At 42.0% G+C, this 11578-nt stretch overlaps 1 protein-coding gene across 1 annotated transcript; it reads right to left on the bottom strand.

The window, feature by feature from the left end:
• Positions 1-443: 443 nt before the first annotated feature.
• On the bottom strand, positions 444-11362 carry T265_02914 (hypothetical protein; the record flags this gene model as incomplete). The annotated part of the gene is made up of 3 exons (XM_009167278.1): positions 444-683; positions 7682-7739; positions 11295-11362. The coding sequence occupies 3 exons, from the start codon at positions 11360-11362 to the stop codon at positions 444-446; spliced, it is 366 nt and encodes a 121-aa protein (XP_009165542.1).
• Positions 11363-11578: the final 216 nt, after the last annotated feature.

The raw sequence follows: 11578 nt of genomic DNA on the forward strand, positions 1-11578 counted from the left end.
CCGTTGTTGTGCTTTTTGATAAGTTTTTTTTCTAAGGTTGCTTAGGGTATTGGGGATTTACGGCACATAGTTTGATGCCTGGTGACCTGCCGTTATCATTAACACAATTCTAGGGTAAATTTCATGCGGTATGTACGGTTGATCGTATCAATTTCTAGCTTTTTACTGAACCAGTCCAACAGACAATGAGGTGATTATATCCTCAGCCCTAGAAACAAAAAGGGAAATGTTTCTTACAGAGTAACTCGGATGTGGGAAAGAGTTGATTGTTGTGTGTTCCAAGATAAATCAACATAACGGAAGGGGTACGAATATGCTGTGAATTTCGTCTGTTTCACGTGCACTTTTTCATAAATGAACATAAGAGAACAACTGTGCCGGGGTATAAGTTTAAGAAACCAGCGGAGAATGTTTAGTGCCTTCAGTGGCTCTACTTGATTAATTCATTGGTTTGGTTTTCGGTCTGTTCGCTGAGCTTGGCAGTGGCATTGCAAACGTTTCATCGCCCATCTAGGTGACATCTTCAACGCCGCGTGGACGATATCACCTCGATTAGTGATGAAACGTTTGCAGTTCAGCTGCAGAGCTGGGTGAAGAGACCGACAATCAAGTAGAGTACCTGAGCCATATATATTCCACAACGTTGCTAAATCCATAAGTTGACGGAAACTCGGGGACTGCGGCTACCTGATGAGCCCAAAGAACGGCGAAACCGGTCGTGTACTGTCGAAGAGTTTTCTGCAACCTGGTGAGTAGTTTCCCTTGTGAAAATATCATAGAATGTCATTTCTGCTCTGTTCATCTACCACAACCTCGGACCGCATCGCTATTTTCTTCCCGTTTGTCAAGTGCACCCCTTCTTTACACGAAGACGCGTCTATTAACGTCATATTACTCCAAAAGCAATGGCATCGTTAGCTTTACTTAAGCTATTGAACTCAAATCATCTAAGTGGCGAATTTTCCCACCCAGTCTGAGCTTTTGCAATGTGGCTTCTAATTGATAAAATCAGGAGTTTCCCTAGAAAATTAGCCAATTTCAGACAGGCTGTCTAGCTACAAACACCTCTAAGATCTTTGAAGACTTCACTCATCCGTCAGTGAATGTACGAATGGATGAATGAATCAGTCAGCCAATCAGTTAATCAAGCATCAGTCAATCAGTCAATCAACAAATCAATTAGGCAATCAGTCGGTGAATCAGCCTGTCTATTCATGCAAATACAATGCCCATTGTTTTCTACAAAGCTCGATTACGGTTGCAACAAAACAATCTGCTGGTTTTTGGTGAATATTTCATTCCTAAGTAAAGCCAATGTGTAGTGAATAGCCAAGAAGAGCTGTACAGCCGTTTTACCCATAATGGAACCATGAGCGGTGAGCGCACCTCACAAAACTTCAGACAAGGTCAAACTCGCAACCTTGCAGCTAGTAGTTTGCTCACGTGACCGCTTGGTCACGAGTGGCAGTCCAGCTGGAATAAACTGCCTAAGTTCAACAGGCATTTCTCATGTTCCACGTAAGCCAAGCAATATTGTGCTCTCAGCCAAGCATCTACGCGAAAAACACGTAGCATGTTAAGGAATCTGGTATTGTGAACACAATACCGAGGGCTTACCGAAGTCCGGTACAAGAAGAAGGTTTGATTTGTGCAACTACTTAAAAAATAATTAATCTTTTGGCTGTAGTCGAGAAGCATGGGTCGGGTTCGAACCTTCCAGTTAGTACATTCGCGCTCTAACCACCGAGTCATCTCGCTCAGATTTATTCAACTACCAGGACTATTAGAGCACAGCTAAATTTTTTCACGCCGATCAAGTCTTGAATATTCATTGACTAACATGTTGGGCATCTGGCTTACTGAGCTGTGAATTTGGTTTTTGATCACAAAAAATGCTAAAGATTCAGTCGGATCCAAAACAGGTGAACTACATGACTCCGTGATCAGTACTGCTGGGTGGCCTGAGTCAACACCATTCCTCCCTGGATTGATATGCGTTTTTATTGATTTCTCTCTCGTCTGTAAATGCCTGGCTGTTCATCACGTCCCACATAACGATCGATGGGCATTAACGTGAAGGGTTCCATCATTAGCCCCACCATCATAGTATATCAAATGTTAGATAAAGTGAACAGCTGATTAAACAAACGTTTACACCAAGTTTCACTGACTCAGGACGTGGGTGCGTGGTCTTTAACTGAAGTTCTCGGATCGCCCTGACACTGTTTAAAAGGAATTTTCCATGTGAATGGGCTATTGGGGTTAGTACGTATTTGTTCAACTTCTTATTGATCACCAAGCTGAGAACCGGTGGCGTCGTAGCCTTAAAAATAAACTGTCGGAGCTCAAATTCTGGTAGAAGCGAGCTCCATTGGGGGCAAAATGAATCAAGGTGTTCCTCCCCTTTCATGTCGACCAATCAGAATGAGTAATTCGAGGAAAGCGAACAAGTGTGCATTAAATCTTCCTCGCTTACATTTCAATCGATAGCACGATATTCCCTTCATAGGTGATCTAGTGACTAAGGCCACAATTAAAGTTTTTAAAACAGAATTCAGAATCATGGACAACCTTCTCATTGTTTTACCTTTTTCAAAAGCCAAGGTAAATTCGAATGGAGCACCGTCCACATACTAACTCATGCGAAAACATAGAGAAAAACGTTGATTCGTAGAAGCCCGGCACTTCACTTAAAAATCCATAAAAACACATTGAAATCGGCCGAATCTATTGACCCGCGAAAGCAAAATAATTAGAGAACTGCAAAATACAGAGGTGGGCGAACAAAAACAAAAATCAAGGGGAGCCATCCTTCCCCCGCTCGGATCGCCCTGACACTGTTTAAAAGGAATTTTCCATGTGAATGGGCTATTGGGGTTAGTACGTATTTGTTCAACTTCTTATTGATCACCAAGCTGAGAACCGGTGGCGTCGTAGCCTTAAAAATAAACTGTCGGAGCTCAAATTCTGGTAGAAGCGAGCTCCATTGGGGGCAAAATGAATCAAGGTGTTCCTCCCCTTTCATGTCGACCAATCAGAATGAGTAATTCGATAGCACGATATTCCCTTCATAGGTGATCTAGTGACTAAGGCCACAATTAAAGTTTTTAAAACAGAATTCAGAATCATGGACAACCTTCTCATTGTTTTACCTTTTTCAAAAGCCAAGGTAAATTCGAATGGAGCACCGTCCACATACTAACTCATGCGAAAACATAGAGAAAAACGTTGATTCGTAGAAGCCCGGCACTTCACTTAAAAATCCATAAAAACACATTGAAATCGGCCGAATCTATTGACCCGCGAAAGCAAAATAATTAGAGAACTGCAAAATACAGAGGTGGGCGAACAAAAACAAAAATCAAGGGGATCCTTCCTTCCCCCGGACTACCATCGAGCCGGCAAACTGAAGAAGGATAAACATCAATCCAACAAATTAGCCATTAGGGGGAGAGAAAACTACATTAAACGCGGAAGTATGGCCAGCTAATTAGACACAAGAAGATGAGACCACGATACAAAACAAGAACGGACCAACCAGAAAGAAGTGAAAAAACTACCAAGAATAAAAATCCTCGTAAAAACCATCCAAGTTCAAGGAAGGAAGATCACAACGCAGCATAAATCGGGAACGAACCAATAGAACAGAGACCTGAAACACATCCAAAATAGCCATCCAAATAACCAAGTCAGTACGAGGTATAGGGACCACCGCGCAGAGCTAATCACGATCGGCCAGTAATACCACACGATTCGGATGTACCGATTAGCCAATCACATGACAGGATATTAGGTGCTCTTCAAAAACTATATAAACGCAGCTGAACCAAGAAGAATATCTCACCCAATTGTGCACCGACAATGTTTTCTTGACTGAAGACGAAACGTCTGCGAGCCAACTGCCAAACCCTGCGGATTGATCAACTACCATCTGATCAAACACCGATAAACAAAGGCTCTAAACATGCTGTTACTACGGTATTTGTTGTAAGGTCGGTTTGTTTCACTTCCACCTTCCGGAGTGTAATCTCTTCAGGGAGAATGTGCGTGTAAGATTCTGATTTCAAATGCCAACACTGTTTCAACACATCAAGAGGTTCCTACTTATTTCCACTTCAAACTCAGCAGCAATAAACGAGTCAAGACAGGTAATCCAGTCAGGTGGATTGAAATATTCTTGCAGTTGACAAGAAAATATCGTGGAAATTAGAACTGGCTTTCGAATCAGTGTATTCCACTATTGAATATTTCTGTTCAATCCTGACCCAGTCATTTACCTGGGTTGTGCGAATTACGGATTTTTACCAGTGTTTTCTACTGCTGTAAGGAACTCAAACAAGAAACGGTTCACTTGGTGAAGTTGCCTGGTTCATTTAGATACCTAATTTTGTCCAGAACATCTGTAAGCAAGCGAATGGAAACCTGTTGTGGTAAGAATTAGGTCGCTCCCATGAACTTCATAAGTATCACGTGAAATATTCCTTTATTGCGTGACTAGTTGGAAGAGGAAAGCTCTCATGGGGTGGGAAGCGCCATGTAGACACGTACAAAAATATACAGATCATACGGAAATAAATACTATTTTTGATTTGTTAAATACATATGACCTTGACTAGCTAAAAACGTTCCCGCCATTTTCTGACATCATCCAAATGGATAGATCAGAGCCTTTCCTTAGGGCTTATAAGATGAACGACTTTCAATAAATTATCGTAGAAAACAGCATGCTGTCCTCATCAGATAACTTATTTTTTTTGCTCGTTTTCGTCCAGCGCGTCAATACAAGTGTAACGGTGATACTACTGATGGGAAGACACGCGAGTAGTATGTGTTGTTCGTGAAATTTCGCTTTGCGTCTTTTGAAAAGGGGAGATCTGTTGCGAAATTCGTGGAGTCACTTTGTAACATTCGCTTGGATTTGAGTGAGGAATTACTGGAGTCGATGAATCTCCGGGAAAGTCTAAGAAGACACGTTCAGGAGATGATGGACGTCCAGCTTTTGTAAATAAGATGCAAATTAGAATTTTGCTTCCCTGTCCAATGGTCTGTAACCGTCAGTTGGCATTTCCTAATAGACAAGTCCGCAGCGAAGGCTTTCTTCTTTTCACAAGTAGTCCGTAGTCCAATGAATGACCCAAAACGTTATTGCTTAACTGACGGTTTCGTTAGTCTAAGCTGCCTTCAGGGGATCTTCGGATGACAATACCACGGTTTCGTGACATCCGAACTCAGCCAATGCATCGGGTTCCTTCGCGTGACCTCATACAAACGTCGTTTAAGGGTGTCACAATCCAGTCAGTTGAAACAGGTCGACAATATTTAACTAGTAGTCTTCATGATGGTATGTTCCCTGGTAGTATCACATTCGACACCAGAATTAGAGCGCTTCAAGAAACATACTGCTAAAAACAATTGGTTTCGCTCCTTTTAAGCTCACCAATAAGGACGTGGTCTCCCGAATTTCCGTCAACCTTATATTTAACTTGAAGCCAGATTAGACGCGATCTGTTTGCGCGCAACTTTGGCTTTAACTAAAGATTCATCTGAGTTCTCGTTTAGGATATTTCCGAAAGGGATGTACTGTACGAAGATCGCTTAAGACTTCAGTTGGTACAATGCCCGGGATATCGCAACATGAATTCTCGATGGAACACTGCTTCTGATGTCACTAAAAACACTCCGGCGGTCCACAGCCAGTCCTTCCCTTCCTAGGCTAAAGGAAAACACGCTGTTGACGAACAATTTTTCAAAAACTTTGGGTTTGATCCACATGCCAAACTAGTTCAAATGAATTCTGGTCGTCACAGGGTACACACGATTGCGGTTCGATTGCTTCAGCTTCGAGCACAGTTTACTTGAGCACCCAATCCGAGTTTATATATCATTCACTTCCTACCCACCGCTTTTTAATTGTTTGCTCCTGGTATCCTTCGCCTCACAGCGGTAGACAAAAAAAGATTGGTGGAAACCTTGGCTGGTAAGACGACTGTTAATCGTTCGGACTGCCATGCCACCAGAAGGAAGCACGAAGGCTGCGATACTGCCTAGATAGGGTATGTCGAGAGGCCGAGATTGGGTTGGAATCATGGACCTTCCGGTCAGTAAATTTGAGCTCTAACCGCCTGAGCCATCTCGCCCAAAATGACCATTATCTAAGCCTGGTGTTTTCGCAGTTAGTCACCTGAGTGTACAAAATTGATGACTTGGCACCGAGCACTGTGTATAAACAGTAAACGTTTCATGTGAAACAAAAACAGAAAAACGGCAGGCCTTCTTTCAAAGAGCACCATCAGGCCATCGACGGATAAAACCCCATAACGATCACTTGTTCTGATATCCCTGAAGGGGGGAAGTTAAATCTATGCAGGCTAACACTGAGAACAGTGACGCTCGGAATGTGACATCATCAGTAACTATGAAAAAGTTAGAGCGATCTCCGAGGGCTTATTCGAGAGGTGGGTTCACTGTTTTGACCAAATTTGCCCGTATTTCTGTCCCAGCGGTCAGAAGGACACTACACTTCCATTGTTCATCACTTGTGGATCCATTGTTCGTGTCACACGCCCCCATATATTTTGTATAGGCCATGAAACAAAAACATACGCTACGAGTGTAGAATGCCAACAAAAACAAGTCATTAGTTAATTTCCGGTTATTGTCCATGCCAAATTGAGACAGGTTCTCTCCACACCAGAGTTTGTGAACCGCAACGTATTAGTCCTCATTCTCCGTGCTATTGTCTAGCAAACAAGGCCGGTGATACGAACAATGAGTAGCTGTCGGGGAAAACAAGTTGCGAAAATTAATAATGTTGGAAGCACAGCTGTTGTGAAAACTATAAATAGTGATATTCTAGTGACTAAAAGGTAACCACCAGAGGAAAACATGGATAATTCACACAGTTTTTGCCCCCATACTTGTTTTTCTTCAGATTGGAGATGTTCGAGACCTGTGTCTAAGGGGAACTCCATTTATCTACTGCTGGAATGACAAATGTTGACAGTAATTATTTGCCAAGCGGATGATCCATTTTCTCTGTCTAATTAATTGATTTCAGCGGCAAATTACTAGAAAAAGCCCCGTTTATTTAGCAGTGGACAGTAATATGAGTGTGTCAGATTCAAGGCAAATGTGAATCTGTTGTGGCGATCTGTTTTCTTTCTTGCAACCAAATTGCAAACTATCTTTTATGAGTGCTATTGTCTTCATGTGCGTTCAGTGGTGCGGGAGAATCAAAGCTATCCAGTAGTGAAGTACACTCATTTGCAAACTAATTTAGTTTTGCGGGAGACTCACCTGAAACCCAGGTGAATCTCTCGTTTGTGAAGTTTCCGGCCAACTGAATGTGCTGCACCAGGCCGCCTCATGTTTCAGTCACTACGATATTCGAGATATCGCGATACATGTATATTGGTGATGCACTACTCATAAGGTTGCTGAAAACTCTTGGACAGCACACAACCGGTTTCGCCCTTCGTGGGGCCCACCAGGTAGGCGCACTCCCCGAGTTTCCGTTAACTTTGTGTTTCGCTTGAAACCAAATTGCACGAAATTAGCCAACTAATTTGGTTTTGCGAGAGACTCATCAAATTAGTTCGCGAATGAGTGTATTTCACTAATTTCGTGCAATTTGGCTTCGAGTTGAACATAAGGTCAATGGAAACTCGAGGACTGTGCCCACCTGATGAGCCCCAAGAAGGGCAAAATCGGTCGTGGGCTGTTGACGAATTTTCAGCAACCTTATGAATAGTGCAGCACGAAAGCTAACTGTTGTTTTGTGTCTTTTTTCTACGTCCAGAACCTGATGCTTCCCATGAGAGGTGAAGTTAGAGAGTATTTTGACATAATACATACTACTCATAAGGTTGCGGTTACTTGTACAGGGGTCCGTTTTCCGTGTACGCTCCGACTACTAGGTGAGAGGAATGCTCATTCTCTGTTGATAAGTTGGCAGAATCTGAACATCGACACTAGTTTCATTTACGGAAAACTTGGGTTTGATGACAATATCTTGGATAGGATTGTCACACCTGGATAATTAGAATGCACTGGTAGAACCATAAGTCGCTTAGAGATTTAATTGAAGGTGATCACAGTTGCTCGTTGAAACAAATTATATTTTGCGTTTCTTCCTTGTTTGGCTATAGAGGAACCTTCAAACAACTGTCAGAAACCTGATGCCAACGAGTCCGACTCATGGCTAGCTATGGACCAAACATGAGTTCTGCGCGTTGCCATGACAACAAGTGAGTTTGGAAATGCTGTTTTGATGCAGTGTTAAATCTTTCCTATTCCTCCTTAGTTCTGTTTCTGCTTTATGTTTCTGTTTATTGATAGTTTTGGTCTCCTCTATGATAATCTTAATTCGGACAATTAAAATACCAATTAGAAGGCATCAATTTCCCTTTGTTTCCCTTGTTTAGGCTTTAATTCAAACCGCTTCTGTAGATTTTCAATGCGACCTTGATCAACTTCTATATATGTCTAAAATATTGTACTGCAACATACTACTATAAACTGTAGATTTAACTGAACGACTTAGAAAAAACTAACATCTTTGCCGTTGACTCTTAGCCAATCACCATATTCTCATTTACATGGTTGTAATATTCATGTACTTAATGTTCGTTAGTTCCCCGAGTTTTTTTTGGGAGAGGTATAATAAAACACAAACTGCGTTCCTTGAGGAACATTTTACCCTCAGGATATTTACTCACGCGCCAAATGAGGGGAGCAACCATCCGGAGAGGAGCAGCAGACCCAGAGTTGATCGTGCCGTAACATTAATCGCCCAGAAAGATGATTTTGTGTAAGCACAGTATCCGAGTGCATTTATTTAGCGAGTGGGACGTTTTGTTCTGCAGCCTATCGTCTCCACAGATCAGCTTAGGAACATGCTGTTTTCAACGGTGTATAGTCTCGATGTTCTAGACAGGCTTCACATAAATTATCTGGTAATAAAAGAAACATCATGCACCCCTTGTTATGCGAATATAAGAGGCATTAATTCGTCAGTTATTCATATAATTGTTTGACATTTATTTGCATTTAATTGCAATACATTGCTCGGAGGAGAAATAGCTAAGAGCGAGGCTACTTCTAATGCCTAACGTGGGTCAGTTCTCCATATCTTGGGAAGTGCACTGAGTGACGAGAGCGACCTTGAGCAATGATTGATATATTGAACATGAAAATTTCCGAGCATCGATCGTTCATACGGAATTGGCTCATGCCCACCAGTGATGATGATAGGACGTTTCTTAATCTTGGATTCTCTGGGGAATCATGAAGTGACCCGGAGCCAATAATATGCAATGCACTTTGTAAATTTAAACAAGAAACTCTTTCGAGAAATACACTCATTTACAAATCAGGTTGGTTTCCGTTTATGATATTCTACAACTGAATTTGCTGCCTCATGATTCAGTTGGCATGATATTCGGCATATTGCAGTATATTTTCATAAAGGAAACTACTCACAAGTTTGTTGAAACTCTTCGACAGCCCACGACCGGTTTCGCCCTTCTTGGGGCTCATCAGTTAGGCGCAGTCCCCGAGTTTCCGTCAACCTTATGATCTATTTGAGCCCAAATTTGACTGCGTTTGGGCAAAACTGGTCATAAAATGTCGGAGAGTTTTCAGCAACCTTGTAAGTAGTTTCTTTTATGAAAAGAAACTCTTTCTTTTCCTCAGATAATCGAATTTTCAAATTTGATGTTTGCAACCTGCTGATACATCTTTCAGAGGAAGTTACGGAAATCAATTCGTTCACAAGTGTAAAAAAACACTGATAATGGGACTTTATGTGGTGCAAGTGACACCCTACTTTCTTTCGAGAGGGTGATGAAACCAGTTTCACTTGAGATGCGCGTACCTCTCCGACAGTCTCAAACTCATTTTTTCAGGCACGACAAAGGCATTTTTGCATTCAGGTTCACGTGTTTTTAAGCTGTGTAACATCTCTTCGGACTTTCACTCGTGAATGAACAGGTTTTGTCAGCTACGAATGAAATCCCGTCTTGCTTTCACCTCGGGAGTGAAAAAATTGATAGCTAAACTGGTTTTCATTACGGATAAGCCAGCCACGACAGTAATTGACCATTTCAAACGTGAACTATCGTTCCAATGGCAATCCGGGGAGTTATTTCTCTTCACCACCTGATGAGCTCCAGTTAAATTTTGCAAGTGTCGAAAGTTCACTGAAAGTGCGCTGAGCTGGATTTGACTGTTTATTGGAGTGGATCAATTAAGTTTCATAGATGATCTCACAGAGGGCCATCCAACGATTTCGAAGCGCTCAAATGTGCAGTACAGTCATCTGGTTTAGTTTTTAATGAATCGCATACGATCGACCAAACGTTGTTTCGTGTACCTTGGCATGCTTTGCCCTCACTGCAACCCGGGGTAGCATCAGGGAGGCATTAACTTCAATAAATGTCGATTTTTATTTCATAATGTATTGTAGTTCTCGCCGGATGCCCTGATAAGGACGTAATTAGTCCACTACGAAGACCCCTTTGGGTAACAATATCTAGATTTCTGCAGTATCTTGTGAGCGTGCACTATTCAACTTCCACCACAAGGTCAGACAGTGTTGTACATGTGACACTTATCAAAGACAACCTTTTCGATTCATCTTTGCCAGAATTGTCCAATCAGAATGGCTGGTCTGGAGGTTGATTAATTCCGCTGAGTATATTTTCACTGCGGGACCAGAAGAGGTTCATTTACCGCTGATCAATATTCACCTTCCCGTTTATCCGCTCCTCAAGTGAAGTTCACAGTGTAGTAACTTATGTGATGCTTGGACCAGATGCGCAAAAGGAACACACGCTTCCCAAATTATCAACAGAGAGTGTGATTGTTGTTACTCTTAAGGCGATACTGTGACGCGCCCCCACCAAAAACAAAAAAAGTACACTAAGGACAAGTCAAATAGCTCATTTCGGTGATTTCCCTTATACACAGTCATGATCCGTGACAGATGTCAGTAACCGAATTCCCACTGACTTAAACACAAAAGCAAAATTTAAATGAACCGGAAACTCTGAATTCTGAGGTTCGCGTGAAAGTAAGACTGTAAGACGGGCAAATTTCCCAGTTTATCAATTTTCACTATGTTGGTTTGCTGTAAACGTCGTCTTGCGCAACAAAGTAAATGGTATCCTTGGTGACCTAACTGGTGAGTAGTAATATTTGGGCACCTGGTCAAAGGCGGAAGATTAAAGGACACAATACAAAGAGTATTTGACAATGAAGAGGTTAATTGCTAGTTATCCTTTGTCATGGCACACAGGGATGAAATAACAAACGCTTCAACGTCCTTTGGTATGCACTTTGCACTCACAAAGTGTAAGGTCATGCTCGTGGACGTTCAGTCACTGAACAGGCCACTTACAATCCAGGGAGAGGTACTGGAAGTTGTGAAGCGTTTTACGAATCTTGAGGGTTGTATCAGTTCTGATCGTAGTGTGACAGATGAGGTGAATGCACGAATCTGCAAGGCTCGGGCCGCGTTTGATAATTTGAGACACCTATGGCGTCAGAGTGGTTTATCCCCATCCACATTTACTCTTTT

This window comes from Opisthorchis viverrini, assembly GCF_000715545.1.
Source record: "Opisthorchis viverrini unplaced genomic scaffold opera_v5_38, whole genome shotgun sequence".
Classification (NCBI taxonomy): domain Eukaryota; kingdom Metazoa; phylum Platyhelminthes; class Trematoda; order Opisthorchiida; family Opisthorchiidae; genus Opisthorchis; species Opisthorchis viverrini.